This window comes from Sitophilus oryzae, unplaced genomic scaffold (genome assembly GCF_002938485.1).
Source record: "Sitophilus oryzae breed Bouriz unplaced genomic scaffold, Soryzae_2.0 scaffold_1297_pilon_pilon, whole genome shotgun sequence".
In the NCBI taxonomy this organism is placed as follows: domain Eukaryota; kingdom Metazoa; phylum Arthropoda; class Insecta; order Coleoptera; family Curculionidae; genus Sitophilus; species Sitophilus oryzae.
Genome location: NW_022145945.1, coordinates 1737418 through 1756982, shown reverse-complemented (window position 1 = coordinate 1756982; position 19565 = coordinate 1737418). Strand labels below are relative to the sequence as shown.

At 32.0% G+C, this 19565-nt stretch overlaps 1 protein-coding gene across 4 annotated transcripts in view; it reads right to left on the bottom strand.

The window, feature by feature from the left end:
* LOC115874532 (mitogen-activated protein kinase kinase kinase 11-like) overlaps positions 1 to 19565 on the bottom strand; it is a 70645-nt gene that overhangs the window by 19681 nt on the left and 31399 nt on the right. For all 4 annotated transcript variants that reach the window (XM_030889701.1, XM_030889703.1, XM_030889704.1 and 1 more), the window contains exons 6-7: positions 3043 to 3153; positions 1092 to 1310 (exon numbers count right to left, since the gene is read on the bottom strand). In XM_030889701.1, coding sequence (XP_030745561.1) covers positions 1092 to 1310; positions 3043 to 3153 — 330 coding nt within the window. The remainder of the gene's footprint in view (positions 1 to 1091; positions 1311 to 3042; positions 3154 to 19565) is intronic.

The following is a 19565-nucleotide window of genomic DNA, read 5'->3' as shown; positions in this document are numbered from 1 at the left end:
AGGTGTTATTATTAATAAAATAGTTTGTTTAATTTACCTATGTTGTTTTATTTATTCCTGTGGAATATTACAAATTTGTATTTGTACATAGAATTTTTTTTGGAATGGAGAACAATGGATCTGTAAGGTCGAAGTGATTAACCCCCCTCCCACTCATTCTAAATTCTAAAAAATTTGTACATAAGTTATATTGATAAATATAATCATAAATGCGGATAGTTTCATAAAGCTTGAAAGTAAAAAATAGTTCTTTTTTATATTTTTTTGGTATGTAGTGTCTTGTTCTTGTTTGGTTTGTATTAACACATACCGGTTTTATTAAATAAAATAACTCGATTACATTTTTTCAGTTTTATACAGTTTTTTTCACAATATTTTGAAGTAATCACTTGTCATCTTGTCAATCAAATTTTAAATATTTTCTGCTATGCGTTCCAGTTGTACCAACTTATTTCTTTGTAAAAAAAAATAAACTACTTTGAAATTAAAATGACAGACACGTCTATCACTGTCAAGGATCTTCTGGTTGGACAGACTATAGTTAGTATTTATGGTATTTAGTATCCTATTCAACAACTTTGTTATAAATTGAGATCAATTACACAGCAACATATTCTACTAATTTAATACTTTATACTTATACAGGGTGTTCCTTAATGACTTGCTAATATTTAAGGAGGTGATTCTTGGACCTATTCTAAGAAAAAAATGTCATATGAATATATGTCCTAAACAACTTAACTTTTTAGATACAGGATGGTAAATTTTTCTAATTTTTTTTTCAAAATATTTCTGATGGGATATTTGATACACGTCTTCCATGCATCAAAATGCTTATTTTGATATACAAAAAAAACTGTTTTATTTCTTAATTTCCTTCCAACCAATGCAGAAATGATTTCCACACAACACTCACGACCGCATCATATTTTCAGCGATTTAGCCATGAAATAAACTGACTTTATTTTTTTAAGCAAAAACTAAAGGATAAAAAAAATGTTAACTAAAAGATAAAAAATCTAAAACCTTACAATTTGATAAAAAACAGAAATAAAACATCTCCTATTTTTAAAAACTACAAATATACTTACTCTCCATTAGGTCTTTCCAGGGCTGATGGCAAGTACTCGGTATAGGTAGGGTGAGCTTGTTGACGGCCACCCCGTAGGCCACCGCCAACGTATCGATGCCCTTGTAGGGCACCTCGCCCGTCAGCAGTTCCCACAGCAGCACGCCGTAGCTCCACACGTCGCTCGCCTTCGAAAATGTGGAATGCTTTATCACTTCGGGAGCCATCCAGGCGTATGTTCCTTGAAAAAGAAGGAAAAAACAATTATTTGAAATAGAACATACAAAAAGATGCATTGAATTAGAGGTGGGAATTCTAGTTCCTTGGGAGGAACTAGTTCCTTAGTTCTAGTTCCTCCAGAGGAATAGTTCCTTGAACTAGGTCTTTAGTTCACATTAGTTCCCGACTAACATTGACATCCCCGTTGCTTGCTCATGGGTTTCGTTATAAATCGAAGCTATCCACAGTATGATCTTTATAATTTGTAATAAGACTGCCATGTAAAGCTAAATGATAAATATGAAAGTAAAGATTTCTCTCTTATTTTACGAAAAATTGTATTTTTTCTCACATCAAGCTTTTTGTTTTTGTCTAAAAAGTCAGAATATCTACTTCGTTTTATAAGATACTAGCGTGTACCCGCGACCAAGAATAAGCTTTTTACGTCAAGCAGTTTAAGCAGAATCGTGGTTAACCCAACTTTTTGGAACACCCTGTATGATTTTTTTAAAAATTTCAAAATATGTAAAAAAACAAAATAAATTCTGCATATCCAAGCGTTTTCCCGAAAGACTAACTGTTTTTTAAATAACAAATATTGTAATATTTGAAGGGCGTTTTCGCTCTCTTGGAATTTGAGATTCGAGAATCCCATCCTAATCGAACCTCTACACCCCACAGTCAATCAGTTTGCCAAAAATCAGTTTTAAACGTCAAGAAGTTTAAGCAGAATCGTGATTACTCAATGGTCATATTTTATGAAACACCCTGTATAAATTTTTAAAAAATCTTAAAATATGTAAAACAACAAAATAAAATATTCGTGTTTAAGAGTTTTTCCGAAAAACTCACCGGTTTTTAAATAAAACATATTCTAATATTTAAGGGGTGGTTTCACCCCCTTAGAATTCGAATTTCGAAAAATCCCTTCTTATCGAACCTCTACACCCTAAAGTCAATCCGTTTTCCAAAAATCAGCTTTTTACGTCAAGCGCTTTAAGCAGGATCGGGATTAATCAATGACCAGATTTTTCGAAACACCCGGTATACATTTTTTAAAAATTTTAAAATATGTAAAAAAAACAAAATAAAATATACGTGTTTAAGCGTTTTTTCGGAAACTTGACCGTTTTTTAAATAAAAAATATTGTAATATTTGAGGGGTGGTTTCACCCCCTTGGAATTGGAATTTCAAAAAATCCCTTCTTATCGAACCTCTACACCCTAGACTCAACCTGTATGCCATAATTGAGCTTTTTACGTAGAGTGGTTTGAGCAGGATCGTGATTAATCAGTGAGTCACTTAATGATTTTATACATTAGTATAGATTTCTTAATTTTAGCGACCTAAAGTAAAACATTCCCATAAAATATTCAAAAAACAAACTAAAAATTAAAAACAGTATCAACAACAATTTTCTATGATATGGTCATCGCCTTGTATTGTATCTCGGATCTGCGGAACGAATATATTCCCGTGAACTAGAACGATCCCTCGCCGTCGCGTATCGGTCCACGGAACAGGTCCTGAGGAACTAATCCTTTGAGAAACCAGGAACTAGTTCCTTTCGTTCCGGGGTTCGAATAGTTCATTGGAACTAGTTCGTTCACGAACTACACGAACTACACACCTCTACGTTGAATGAATTTTTGAATAAAAAGATTAAGGTTATGGTGCCCGGTAGTTTTTATAGTTTTTTTTTTATTTTTACCGAATTTTTTTGCTATTAATAAAGACTGATTAATTTACTTACCCGCCTGTGACATCCTCGTAGTTTGGTAAACTTCTCTGGCCAAGCCAAAGTCGGTAATTTTCAAAGTCTTGCCTTGTAAGTCGTCGTTTTCGATTTCTTCGCTAAGTAATACTGGAACAAACAAATAGATATGTTTAAAAAAGTTACAGTAACACAATTAATCAGTAAAATTATACATATATTTGATACCAATTAAAGTTTTAGTGAGGGAGCGATTTTTAAATTCATTATATTGCCACCCATGGAATAATATATCCATGATTCAGCGCCCTGCTGACTAATTGGAATTTAAATTTCCCGCTGGGGATTTAGGTGGTAACTCTGCTGTAAAAAATGTCAAGTTTAAATGTCACATTTATTTATTTCCTGACATTGTCATTCGTTCTGACACTTTAGTTTTGTAAAATACGAGTTTTTGGTTTAAATGAATTGTGTTGTGATACTTTAAGTTTGAAAATGTTTATTAGCAGAACTTGCAGTCGAACATTGTTCTTTTTGGAGCCTCTTTTAGTGCGAAGTGTACAAGATAGCTTAATAGCAGTAAAAAACTCATTGAAACTTATCTTAAATTACTACTCTTAATTTTCTTAGTATCGTGTTATTTTAATATTGTCTCTCTAGGTATTATCTACTTTTCTACATCTTTTCAGAAAATAATTGGTTATACAAATAAACTTTCTTATTGGTACGAACTACTTTAGTAACGCTAATAAAATAATATTTACAAAAAATATTATCCAATGCATAATACATTGATACTCATTTATAGATTGCATAATACAAACTTTAATTTATTATGGAAAATTATGCAACCACACTGCCAAAAGCAAGCTTTTAAATGAAAGTCTAGGTATCTACTGAAAATAGGATTGCATATATTATGCAGATAGAGCTTTAGCGGTGCACTTGCAAATTAAGTTCATTAATATACAGAGCGATTTCCAGCTGGTAGTGCAATAGTCAACATAGGCTTGGTGCATTCTCCATACTGTGAACATACATACCGTACATAGATAATTATATTTCTTACTGAATTTAGAATATTTTTCCCATATTAAAACGACACAAATGTTGCATTTATTAATCTTCCGGTATATAAATAATAAATAATAAATAATAAATAATAAATAATAAATAAAGAAATAAATAAATAAATAAATAAATAAATAAATAAATAAATAAATAAATAAATAATTAAATGCCTTTATTGTCAAAAAATTTTTCAATTTGTAGACAAAGGTAAACTAACAAACAAAGTAGAAAAAAAAACAAGGTACACAAACAAACAAACAAAAGATAATACAAAACATTATATAAATAATATTGTCAGTCTTATTGTTAAAATAAACATTTATAAAAGTTTACAATGTCAAAGAACAAAAAATTTAAAATAATATTCAAAAATATTTAGCCAGTTTATAGCAAAATATCAATGACCTCTAAATAAATTAATTTCGATGTCATTAGTAAATATAGCAATAGCAAACATTAGACCAGTGTTTTCAAGATCAAATTCGAAATGATGTTATAAAAAAATGATGTTATGGATTTGATTTCAAATGGCAGGTGATTGTGCATTTTTTTCGAGTTGTATAATATTGAACTTTTAACTAACTCTGAGCGTGGGGTAGGTAGATAAAGATCTTGCTCCGCGTTCCTGAGTGGATAAGTGTGAGATGGCCTTTCTTGAGAAGCTGATACATGTTTACGTATTAGGCAAACGGATTCAAATATAAATAAGGAAGGAAGAGTCAATATTCTTAATTCCTTAAAAAAGTCCCGACAATGAGTTCTGCTGTTTAGTCGTAGTGAATATCGAACAGCTCTCTTCTGGAGCTTGAAAATGCGGTCAAATTGAGTCGCACAACACGTACCCCAGAATGGAAGGGCATACCTGAGGTGCGACTCAAAAAGTGCATAATAAACAGTTCTAGCCACTGACAAGTTAAGTTCCTTAGAAACAGACCTTAATGCAAAACAGGCAGAGCTCAATTTTTTCGACAAAGATTCGATATGTATGTCCCATTTCAGAGAATTGTCCACAACAAGCCCTAAAAATTTTACAGATTTTACGACGTCAATGGTGGTGTTGTTAAGTACAAAAGGCTGCAACGAGTTTTTATACGACAAAGCTTTAGTTTTAGAAATGTTGAGACTCAGGAGGTTCGAATCGCACCAAGATTTAATGGTGATTAAGTCATTTGATATAATCCTATGAAGTGCCGTGATGTCCTTGTTGCTCCAAGTGAAGCTAGTGTCGTCCGCAAAAGACATATTTTGCCACTGATGTTTATGTTAGCAATGTCGTTAATAAAAAGAAGAAACAAAATAGGGCCTAGTACTGAGCCTTGTGGTACTCCACATTCTATTGGCTTGCTAGAAGACAACGTGGTATCCACCCTCACAAGTTGACTTCTGTTGCTCAGATACGACTTAAACCATTCGAGAGATGATCCCCTGAACCCATAGTGCTGCAGTTTATTAATTAGGATCTTATGACTTACACAATCGAACGCCTTAGAAAAATCACAGAAAATTGTTGCTGTAGAATGATGGTTGTTTAGGCTGGAGTAAACTTTATTAAGGAGGGAAAACATAGCGTCATTTGTGGACTTGTTGCTTATAAATCCAAATTGATATTCAGTAAGTATTTTGTACTTAAACAGAAAAGATACCAGCCTTCTTTTAACCAACCTTTCTATGATCTTAGATAGCGTTGGAAGGAGTGCAATTGGGCGATAGTTAGAAGCTTCATCTTTGTCTCCTCCTTTGTGCAGAGGAATGATTATTGCCGTCTTAAGACATTTTGGAAAAATACCATTTTGGAACGACATGTTTATTAAAGTTGTTAGGTGATTCAGAGTGCTTTCTGGCAGATTCGAAAACATTTTTAAAGTTAGCCCGTTGGTCCCAGAAGAGGATTTATTTTTGATGGTATTTTGTACTGCGAAGCTCTTCAAGAACTACGGGCGAAAAAAAGAAACTGTGTAAGTTTACATTATCATTAGAGAGATAAGAAAGGTGATCATGAGGAGGACATATGGTATTAGTTAAGTTTTTCGCTACATTTACAAAGTAATCGTTAAGGTTCTCAAGTTGTATTAACGCTGCTGGTAGAAACTTATTGCTAGGTTATTAAATGACCTGTTGGGTCAACTTTCGTTTAACTGAAATCAGATATAAGAAAAAAAAAATTTTGTCTTCAAAAAGCTACTGTGGACCACGGAAAACACAAATTTTCCTGCGGAAATGCGTAATTTCCAAATGTCGCATTTTAAAATAACTGAAATCTGCTGTAAAAAAATACATTTTGCGTTTTATTTTTAATATTTTTCTAAACATATAAACACAAAAATTTTCCTGCGGAAATAAGCTGTTTTCTAAGGAAATTTATTAGACTTTAGAATAGCTGAAATCAGTTATATAAAAAATAAATATATTTTTGCCGTTTAGAAGCATTCACGAATTGAGGAAAATAAAAATTTTCCTGTGGAATTAAACTGTATCCATTTTCTGAGGAAATTTAATAGACTTTAAAATAGCTGAAATCAGTTATATAAAAATATAAATATATTTTTGCTTTTTAGAAGCGTACTTTTTACAAACTCTGGAAAATGAAAAAATCATTTCTATATTATATTTCTAGCAATTTAATATCTGTATATAATGAAATTATTTAATTGCTATAAATAGAACCGATAAATAATATATAATTAGAATCCCCGCTTTGGAAACAATTAAATTAAGTTAGGAAAATACGACTTTCAATAAGGTAAAAAAGGCCAAATCGTAATTGTACGTTTTTATCGTTAATTAGTACTGAGAACTATATAATATTAATGGCAACCATAATAGCAAGCCGATAAAAACAATTATCTATTGAGATCTCGTTTCGTTACCCGCCTATATGGGAAAACCAAATGGATGCACTAAAAAACTTCATTATCTACATTATAAATATAATTGCTATAAATTATAAAGATAACGAACCCAATGGTACTGCATTTATTGCCTTAGGTTTGGTCGATTGCTTCATGAACTTGATTTAGAGTGTATTTTCCTCTTTTTTTCCCATATCAACTGTTAAAATTGTCTTATATCTATCAAAAATAGTAGATAAAATAGTACTTTAACCGAAAGGGTAGATTAAATGATACTTTAACAGCGAGGATAGGTTAAAAACTTTATTTCTTCTTGCACGTTTTTTAATTGCTTCCATTTTTGAAGATTCTTCTATTCCTTTTCATAAGTTATTCGGGATTTAAATGGAAGTAGTTTGGATATGGCGTTTGTCGCCTCAGCCTGAATATCTGTTGGTATTTTACTTATTTCGTTTTTAGCCATTTCTGGCTCCAATTCAATCAGCAATCGACACGAAAGAGAATTAAAAAATATTGAATCAAAACCATAGACAAACAAATAAAAAGAGACTGGCAAATTAAATGGCAAAGAGAGGGACAACGTTCCTGTAGCGCAACTCAGAACGCAAAATATCGTTCTATTTATGTTGATCTGCGCATTGCGTCTATTGGGCCCACTATCTCATTCTAATATAACAAGAGAGAAAGAAGCAGCCATATAAAACGTAATTTCTAAATAGAAATTAGAACAATCGCCTTTCGTTTTCGTCATCAAGACAACCAAGATGACAACATCATGACAATTCGTCATGTTTGTTAATTTTTCTTTTGGCGATTTACCTTTTTTTCTAAACTCTCCATTTTATTGACTTATGAATATGGATAGGGAACAAATTCCTTTGTTCCATAAATGTATTTATATTTTGTTACTTATAATTTGTTACTTATAACCTCATCACTGAGTGCGCCGAGACGACAACCATTCGTGCCATGAATTTTGGTACGACTGATATTGGAGATGGAGAACTACCCTCTATAAAACCGTCCCAGATACTGGCTTTTGTCAAAGCCCTGGGACTGTATGATGAGTTATGATTCAAGAAAGGGGGACACAATGGATCTGTAAGGTCGAAGTGATTAACCCCCCTCCCACTCATTCTAAATTCTAAAAAAAAATTCTACTTATAATTTTAGGTTATACTATTTGTTATTTTATTTGCTGCAGGAGCCAGTATCATCTATTTTCTGTATGTATTGGTGCCCCCTTTCTCTGATAGATATGTTAAAGACACCCGGTAAAATAAAAGTAAGTATTTATATTTATCATCTTATTAAGAAAAAAGTAGAAGTATAGTAGTGTCAAAAATATTTCGAACCTCTCTTAATATAACAAATTAATACAATTAATTTTTTTTCATTTTTTTGAAACTTTATTAATATACGCTATTTTACTATTGTTTTAGGATTAAAACTGGACTTGAAAATGGTTCAGGATCATGATTCTCGTAAAGTCTTCTTTGCTTGGATATTCACTTTGTTACTGCAATTAGGCAGTTTTTTCGAAAATGAGATTTTTAATGCCCTTTAAAAAAATTGGCCGATCGTTTCCTGCAACAGTTCAGTTCTTCTGCAGTTAAAATTGGTAGGTGGATGGAATAAACACTGTTATTTTTTGTTATTATATTATAAAAAGTTTACTTATTTTTATGTATAAATAAATATGTTTATAAAACAGTACAATTTTTGCTTTTTTTATTAGTTCCCTTATAATATTAGTATTTTTTCGTTCTTAAAGAAACTGCAAATTTTCACTTAAACTGATTTATTCCCTACATCACGTTCCCTTTACGTGGTATAATGAAAATTTTGAGTTTCAGAATGAAAGAATACTACTAATAATGGCTAATTTAAATGTTCCGCCAGCCAGAATGTGCGATAATGTCTTACGATACGTTTTATACCTATCTCTTTCTTTTTCATATAAAGCACACATAATAAAGAAAGATAGCAATAAAGACGTACGTCATGCCATGGTTCTGCTAATTGGTTTCAAAATTGTTATTCTGAGTTGCGCTACGGGAACGCGGTCCCACTCTTTACCATGGGATTTGTCAGTCTCTTTTTATTTGTTTGTCTATGGTCTATGCTCAAAACTGACAACTAAAGAGACAGCTTTATTTATTTGTCAAATTACATAGAAACCAACGCCAACCCAGCACAATATTTTTTCTACTCGTAATAAATTCCTTGAAATAATATTTTTTTAAAACGTAACTCGCTATGGAAAAAGATATTGTTTTATACACGACGATAAAATAGCATTATCCTCGTATAAAATGGTATTTTACCGTCTGTATAAAAAATAACAATTTTATATTATTTGGAACCTTTGAAACTGTTTAAAAAATGATTTGTGGCATTTGACAAAAATAGCATGATCTATTCGGAGTAAAAATGACTTTGTGCCCTCGGCTGAATGTTAAACGTACAGTCTCGCCACGAAAAGTGCCATTTTTACTCCTATTAACACAATATACTATTTTTCGTGTATGTAGAATATTTCCCACACTTTACTATCGAACAGAAACGTTCCTAATAGAGATCGGAGAGTGTCGGTACATAAACGGCGACAACAAAGACGTGGAATACTTGTGTTCCGTGGCGCGGAATGCGACCCTCGACTCGTAAAAATTCTTCTTCACTTGGTCGCAGGCCGCCCGCCCGCCAAGATAAATTATTACCTTCGACAAAGGCCACACGAATCTACATATTTAGATAATAATGTTATTACCGTGCCAATAACAAGCGCAATAGACACAAAGAAAGTCAGAGAGATGTAAAACATTTAACGTCTGTAAAATGAGTGACTCCATTGACAAATGACTTTTTTACAAGCTTTTTTTCCATAGCAACTGTTAAAATTGCCTTATATCAAAATTGCCTTATATCTATCAAAAATAGTAGATAAAATAGTACTTTAACAGCGAGGATACGTTAAAAACTTTATTTCTTCTCGCACGTTTTTTAATTGCTTCCATTTTTGAAAATTTTTGTATTCCTTTTCATAAGTTATTCGGGATTTAAATGGAAGTAGTTTGGATATGGCGTTTGTCGCCTCAGCCTGAATCGTGAGCCCCGCCGATTGTGAAGTACGGGCTGTCATACGATTTCTTAGTGCTAAAGGCGTAAAACCGATCGATATTCATCGTGAGATCTGTGAAGTTTACGGACAAAACATTATGAGTGATGGAATGGTAAGGAAATGGGTGAGAGCATTTAAAGATGGCCGCACAAATGTGCATGATGAAGAACGAGTGGGCGTCCTTCGGTCGTTAATGAAGATTTGGTGCAGAAAGTGGACGAAAAGGTGAAAGAAAACAGACGCTTTACAATTTCATCATTGTGCGACTACTTTCCTCAATGTTCTCTTAGTGTTTTGTATCGCATTGTGACCGAGAACTTGAATTACCGGAAATTGTGTTCACGTTGGGTTCCGAAAATGTTGACGGATTTGCACAAAACCCAACGTTTAGGCAGTGCATTGACTTTCCTTGAGCAGTACCACAATGCAGGTGAAGATTTTTTAGACAAAATTGTTACTGGTGACGAAACATGGGTGGCCTACGTCACACCAGAATCGAAACAACAGACCATGGAATGGCGACATTCATCATCACCCAAAACAGTGAAGTTTAAGCAAACAATTTCTGCCCGGAAAATCATGTGCACAGTTTTTTGGGACAGAAAAGGAGTATTGCTAGTGGAGTTTCTGCCTCGTAATGAGACAATCAATGCAGCATCTTATTGTGAGACATTGAACAATCTGCGCCGTGCAATCCAAAACAAAAAACGCGGTAAATTGAGTAAGGGTACTGTTTTGCTGCATGACAATCCCCGTCCACATGTGGCTAATCGGACCAAAGATCTCATCAAATCTTTTAAATGGGAAACTCTAGATCATCCTCCATACAGCCCTGATCTGGCGCCCAGTGACTACCATTTATTCCTGCACTTGAAGAAACACCTGGGCGGTCAGCGTCTTCAAAGACGATAACGAAGTCAAAACAGTTGTGATACAGTGGTTAACCAGTCAGGCGGCAGAATTTTATGAGGAGGGTATTGAAAAACTGGTGCCACGTTATGACAAGTGCCTCAATATTCACGGAAATTATGTAGAAAAGTAGATTAAGGTACAGGCTTTCATGTAAAAATAAAATTATTGCGATATCTTTGCACGTTTTTTTTTAATTCCAAAACGGTACTTACTTAAAAAACATGCCTCGTATCTATCAGAAATAGTAGATAAAATAGTACGTTAACCGCAAGGGTAGATTAAATGATACTTTAACAGCGAGGATAGGTTAAAAACTTTGTTTCTTCTCGCACGTTTTTTAATTGCTTCCATTCTTGAAAATTTTTGTATTCCTTTTCATAAGTTATTCGGGATTTAAATGGAAGTAGTTTGGATATGGCGTTTGTCGCCTCAGCCTGTATATCTGCTGGTAATTTACTTATTTCGTTTTGAGCCATTTCTGGCTCCAATTCAATCAGCAATCGACACGAAAGAGAATTAAAAAATATTGACTCAAAACTGACAAGTAAAGAGACAGCTTTATTTATTTGTCAAATTACATAGAAACCAGAGAGAACACTAATAACTAAAGTGAGGGGTCTCTCTCACTTTAGTTTACATCAACGTTAATTTTTGAAGACTGTGTTAGTGGCGCGGCCTTTGGCGTCTAACCCGAACTATGAGCGCATTATCGATATAGTAGGTTGCATTCATACCTATATACTGGCGCCAAAAATTTGTATATTTGAACCGAATCTTAATCTTTCAAGTTTATAATAAGGAATCTTCTTTTTTTTAAAAAGTTTTTTAGATTATTTTGTTTTGAAAATTTTCTGAAGTTCTGAAAATTTATTATTAGACTTTAAAGCATTAAAACTAGTAGTGGGAACTATCGAATGAATACTATCGAAACATTCGATAGTTGCAATTCATTCGAATAATTCGATAGTTGTAAGAAAACATTCGTTGAAAACTATTCGAATAAAAATTATCGAATAGATCCGTCATCTGCCTTGAAATATTGTATTCTAGTAATTCGTCAGCAAAAACCATTCATTTATAAAATTCATTCATTTATGAAATTCATCTATTCGTCAGGATCCATTATAATAAAATATTAACTGAATTTTAGTTGTCGCCCGGCGACGTAGGTTTCTTTCCGAGAAACCCGACAGCGGTCGGTGGCAATGCTATGAAAGAAGCCGGCATCTTTGATTTTTTGCGGAGTCAGATATAGATAAGGACACATTATTTTTTTTATTGAGGTGCTAGTATTTACACAGAAAATACATTATGAAGGGCGCTGTTGCCATATTGTGGTATTCGTTGATATTAGCAAAGAATATTATTGTTTGGCTTTAGAAGGGCTTTAGTTAGTTAGGGATAGTATGTCTATATATTCTGCATTTTTTTTTATTAATATTCTGTTGTTACACTGCAATAATACTTGTTATTTTGGATGTAAGAAAATGATTTTTAATGGTTTTAAGCAAAGACTGGTTTAATAAATAATAATAACAGTAATAATTTGTTATACCTATTAACAACAAAATTTAAAATGATTTAATATAAATATTTTTTTAAGTAGTAGCAAAATATAAACAACAAATTAGATGTCAAAATTATTTATATTAGATCCTATTTAAAAATAATATAGTCTCTAAATTTTTTGGCAACGTTGGTTTATTAAATAATAATAATTAGAGAACTAATTTGTTATATTAACAACAAATTTTAAAATCATGAAATATAAACAATTATTAATTTTCTAAGCATGCAGTGTAATAGAACGAAAATATAAATAAAAAATTAGAAATCAAAATTATTTATATTAGGTGCTTTATATTACTATTTAAAAATTATATTTACTTTTACTGGCATTTACTTTAAAAAATAAATGAAATATTTCTTCGCAAAAAACTACATGTAAGAGAATTAGCATAAACAAAATACAAACATCGTTAACTTTTTTTTTTAATTGGCACATGTAAAACTTTCATTTTAATTTTCTCACCCCATAGTTTGACCCCATTTACTTAACCACATTACTTAAATATGATTATTAAGTTCCAACTAATTCATATTATTAAAACATCTAAAATGCAAATATGTATTTTTAAAATTAATTAATGTAAGTTCATCTCATCTCTCTTAAAAATTGCTACTTCTCAAAATTTCCCATTAAAAAATAGACCATATATCATATAAAATTAAATAATTGAAAGATCGGACTACGGAAAACCACACAAATTTTCGGAAAAATTTTGACCACCTGCACATGCACACAATCGTCAATAAATAAAATTAAAAAATAACTACTATTTTAGTATTTTAACTATTTTAATAAACGCAAAAATAGCACAGTATTTATACGGCGAAGTTATAAAAATTTGGAAGAACTAATAATGCACTGACGCATACAAAAATCAAACGAATACTAAATTTCATTTTTCATTTATCAAAAGCATTCGATAGTCGTGGCGCAACGATAACCATTTGGTCGCACGGCGAGGTTGTCACATATGCTTTAGTATACAAATGAATGAATGATTTTATTCGAATAAAACCATTCGATAGTTAAAATCATTCATTCATTAACCATTCGATAGTCTAATTCATTCGATAGTTCCCATCGCTAATTAAAACCTATAAATAAAATACTGTGTAGGAACATAATAATTTATTTAACTCCATACTCCTTGCCATACTCCAACTCAAGGCTGCAATCTTCAGTATCTTTTTTATCTAACTTGGTTGGGAGTGAACAGGGAAGCACGGTTGTGAGCTCGCACAGAGTATCAGTAGGTATCCCGTAGGTATTCAATGTTTTTGATAGTCTTTATTCTATAACAAGAACCTAGCAGTTAAAGAAAATAATTTGTATTACTGGAAATAATACCAGGTATAATACCTAGTCGTTCCATAAGTATCAGAAAAGAATGTGATGTTTTAAATTAAAAAAATTAAATTAGCAATGTACGATTATTATGTGCACTCACTATTACTATTAGGTATCTTAAAATAATTACCGAGATAAAACTTACCTTTAAAGGAAACGTTTTGTCTGGGTCTCAACCACAAAAAAAATTACAAAAATGCCGAATAATCGTGGAATCTGAAATAATCAATAATGACAATAATCTTCTCTTCTGACAAGCTAAAAGAACAGGCACATTCACTTAAAAACAATTTATTACTCCGATTTGCTCCGAATATCAACAGATTTTAGTTATCTCCTTCTAGAACTAAGAAATAGAAAAAGCTACTGACAATCTAATTAATCCTGTCAAATGTTTAACTTGCAAAGTTGAAAACTTCCTTTTTTGACCGCCTAAACGCTATGCGCGTCTGGGATGCGCGGTGACAAAATAAACTTGTCTACGAAATGGCCTATTCCACAAGCCCTCTCACTTTATTAGTCTCTGATAGAAACCATTGCCAACCCAGCACAATATTTTTTCTACTCGTAATAAATTCCTTGAAATAATAAAAAATCGGCACCCAAAGCCAGGCGTTGCCGACCGTGTATATTTAGATATATAACCCCTGGAAGCCATAACATTTTATGCCGATATTTTGCCAATAATTTAAAAGGAAGACTCATAAATCTTCTCCGTTTTTTTTTATAGAGCCATTACGTAAAAGGTATTGGATCTAATATCGTAATGAATATAGGAACATCGGGAAAATTTTGTATCGGAAAAGATCGATAACAGATAAAACCCTTTTCATATAATGCTAAACCGTGTTTTAAAATACCATCTTAGCATCATCAGTAGATGATTAAAACTAATGCTAACACGGTTAGCAGTCCGCAATTTTTTTAGTTTTAATACTGAATCATCGTTTACCATATTCAAAGTAAAGAATGTTATTGAAATGATGAAGTTTATAAATCCTCTTTTATAGTTACCCTGAACAAATCCACAACTTGGGATATTATCTGTATACTCTGTTTTTTTTTCTCAGGTAAGATTTCGACAGACGATGAAACGACAGAAGAAAAGCAGATGACGTCCCATGCCAATCTATTTATTCTACTAAAAAAAGTTTCTAATATTTTTTAAGTTAACTATGGATGGGTTTAAATATAAATCCGTCATACGTCGCCTCTTGTTGTTTTTAACCAGTTTTATTGGTTTATTTCAAAAATGACAGACCATATTTCAATTTTATTGGTTTGACGGAACAATGAACGACAAACGGATGCCGATGCGTATGAACTCGCCTTTAGATTTTTGAGGCTTGTCAAGGTCTTGCCAAATTATAGGTTATAATTTTGTGTCAAGTTATGTCAAATATCTGCGTTTTGGAAGATGATGCATTTTGATTCGTGTTATTACGTGTGTTTTGTGTCTTTTGAAGTCAAGTGGAGGAAAAATTGAGGGAAAATTAACTGTAGACCCAGAGCACAGGTTATAGTTCATACTCGCTGCCCAGGCAGAAAGTCTTATTTACCCCAATAAAGTTACCATCAATAAAGGTTTATACCATCTCGTCGTAGATAAATGCATCTCGTATATGGTACAAAGATCCTACTAAACATACGTATACTACTGGAGTAACTGTAAAATATCGACATCACACGATAGGTAAATAATGGATTTTAGTATTGCAGAAAAGTAATGTCAAAAGGTACTGGTTTAAAAAAATTAAGATTAAAGTTAATTAATCAACCTTTAAGGTATAAAATTTGGTAAGTGTTATTATTAATAAAATAGTTTGTTTTATTTATGTTGTTTTATTTATTCCTGTGGGATGTTACAAATTTCTATTTGTACATAAGTTATATTCATAAAAATAATAATAAATGCGGAAAGTTTCTTGAAGCTTGAAAGTAAGAAATAGTTCTTTTTTATATTTTTTTGGTATGTGGTGTTTTGTTCTTGTTTGTTTTGTATTAACACATACCGTTTTTTTTAATAAAATAACTCGATGACATTTTTTCAGTTTTATACAGTTTTTTTCACAATATTTTGAAGTAATCACTTATCAGTCAAACTTTAAATATATTAATTTCCTGCCTATGCGTACCTGCCAGTTGTACCAACTCATTTCTTTGTAAAAGAAAATAAACTACTTTGAAATTAAAATGACAGACACATCTATCACTGTCAAGGATCTTAAACTAAACCATGTGTATAGATTATTTGATATTTGATTTTGGAAATATTTAAGTCAAACAAACAAACAAACAAACAACGCTTTATTGTACAAAAAGCCAAAACAGCTTCATCGACAAAGCACTCACAAACAACAAAATCACAAATAAAAATACAAACAACAAAAAATACACAATACAATTCAAAAAAATATAAGTCTTTAAAATTACAAAAAGAATATACATGAACAATTTTAGAAAAGTACGCAGTAAATAGATATAATTTTAGAGTTATAAAATATTAAATACTTGACCTTTGACCAGTGTGAGATGATCAAAATTGTTCATAATTAAACATCTACAAAAAAGTCATTTAGGTATGATTTTAGAGCTTTGCGAAATGCGGGAAAGAATGAAAGCGACTTGATATTCAAAGGCAGATGATTGTACATTTTTTTGGCATTGTACAGTATTGAACCTTAACTAGTTCTGAGCTCGAAGTTGGCAGATAAAGATCGTGCTCTGCATTCCTAAGTGGATAGTTATGAGATGGCCTTTCGGGAATAGCAGATATGTGCTTGCGGATTAAGCAAACGGATTCAAAAATGAATAAAGAAGGAAGAGTCAGTATTTTCAAATTTTTAAAGAAATTCTGGCAGTGAGTTCTACTGTTCAGTCCCAATAAATATCGAACTGCTTTCTTTTGAAGTCTGAAAACACGATCAAATTTTGTTGCGCAGCAAGTACCCCAGAATGGAAGGGCATAACGAAGATGTGACATAAAAAGGGCATAATAGGCTATTCTAGAGGTTGAGAAGTTAAGTTCCTTAGAAACTGATCGCGCTAAAAACAGGCAGCGCTTAGTTTCTTTGATAGAGCTTCGATGTGAGTCGAAGTCCCATTTTAACGAGTTGTCTACAACAAGTCGTAAGAATTTCACAGAGTCCACGACGTCAATAGTGGGGTTATTAAGTACAAAAGGTTGTATAGTACTTTTATATGACAAAACTTTAGTTTTTGATAGGTTGAGGCATAGGAGATTAGAATCGCACCAAGACTTAATGGTGCGTAAGTCACTGGATATAGTATCATATAGTGCCGCTTATTAAAGATGTCGTGACGCAGGACGCAAAACTTACAGGTAAAACGTTAAGTGTAGAGAAGACTTTAGATTCAAAGTGCGAACGGTATTCCCGATATTATTTTGAGACTATATCGATAAACGAGTTAAAAAAAGGAACCTGTAATGTCCTTCGCCAGGTGGACAGGTCCGATTAGCGACATACGTCACACACGGGTGTATAAAAATTAGAAACGAAATTAGGAGCGTTTAATAAATAACGTTAATGTTTTATTCAGAGAGTAGGTATGCTTAGCTGGTGTGTGTGTGCATTGTAAAGGTCACCGCCCTCGCCTGCTTTACGTTTATAGTAAACAAGACGCGTATGGAAAATACCGTTTTTTTTTCTGCTACGTTTGACATACAACAAAATGTCAAACACTTTGGGACTCGATGCGAATGAAATAAAAGGGGTTGGTAGCACTGCTCTGCACCTCGTCTCGGCAAATCTCACGTAAATTTTAAAAATGACTTTCCCCATTTTATGTTACAAAACAATAGTTTATTGTTTTGATTTAACGCCATCTGGCAATAACTAGTAGCAACTTCTTAACCTAAAAATTAATTGCACTACCACCTAGTGGCTAGGGCTGGAACTGTTTTATTTGAGATTTCCGTGGAAACGGTGGAACCGCTTTTGCTATTTCACTTTCCCGCCCCTGGGTATTCATACATATAAAATAAAGCTTCTTGTGTGCAACACACTGTATTTTATTTACAAAATTAAAAGAAAATAATAATAAATTTGAATAAATAATATTTGGGGATACAATCCGGAAAAAGCCGAACCGCTCCGAAGTTTTCAAAAGCTTTGGGTAGCGACCGTTGTAAGCATAGCGCCATATAGTGTTTACATCAGGCGGATGAAACTGCCATTTGAATTTTGGAAACACGGCGGAGTTTCTGCCAGTAGAGGGATAGATGGCGCTGCGTAGAAATTTCATCTAAAGTCCCTAGATCTAGGGACTTTAATTTCATCATGATTTTATCAAGTCATCCACAGAGTATAGTTTAATTAACAATTCGTTTGATTCTCTGTGGAGTAATTGGAGTAGTTGGAGTAGTTGAAAAATATAAATATTTATATAAAATGTTGATAATTTAACAGTGATGTGCTTTGTTACCCTATGAATAAACATTGATATGAAGTTGCTTTCGCCAGAAACAATTATAATTAAATAATTTAATAAAAATTTAATTTCTAAGTGACCCGGATCAGTTAGATCAGTAAAATAAATTGAAAAATAAACGTCATTCCATATCTGGCAATGTCTGTCAGTTTCTGTGAAGTGGAAGTGAATTGTGATTTGTTTTTATGGGAATATTTACGGATTTTTGCGAATTTAGAGTATTTTGGACGATAGGATTGTGAAATTTAAAAGCCAAGTAGTTTCATATATAAGATTAATTAATCCCTGTGATAATTTTTATGAAATTTCTCATAATCAAAACAAATTCTTTCAACAAAATGGCTGTCTCAGAAATTTGGAAGATCATTAATTTTAAAGTTTTATTTAAGTGTATTTATTCGAATCAAGAATTTGTATAACATATTAAAAGCTTAATTTTAAAGGTTGTGCAGTAATTTATGTAAGTGTACGCTTTTAGATAAATATTAAATATACAAATTTGCAAAGACAAACAAGTAATTTTAAAAAGATCATTTATTTATTTAAACGAGTATAATCATTAATCATTAGGTTGAAAATATATTTGTATTTACTTATTTATATATTTTCTATACCCTTGTATTATTTATAAGCCCTATATGTCCTGTTTTATTTGAAAAAAAAATGCTTCGAGTCATCGAGAATAGATTTAATAACAATTTTGTCCCTTGGCTTTGTGTATTATATAATGTGAATTGTAAGATGTTTCTATTTGAATAGGTCATTAAAGTTGAGATTAAAGTTATACCAAATTATATTCACGGTAACTATATGTCTTTTATATAATGAATTATTTATTTATAATTTATAACCTTTTTTATAATTACTTATAACTGATTGTATAAATTCTGATAACTTTTATATATACTTGTATAGTGTTGAATGTGTTATTATGTAATTTTAACAATGTTATAATAAAATAATAAAGTTACAGATTTTTCGTGTTTTATTCTAATTTCAGGGATAATTTCAACCTAGATTATTAATTTATTTGTATCAAAATACATTATTTTTATTTTGTAAAATGTTTTGTTACAAATAAGTTCATAATCTAGATTGAAATTACCAAATATAAGTAAAGAACTTATGAACTGGCAGTAAAGGTCCATTTAAAAATATGGCGCGAACTTTTAGTTCTGCCAGTAGCCCGCTTGGATCGCGCCGAGCGCGTGTTTCCAGGCTTTAACATAGGAGTTTTCAT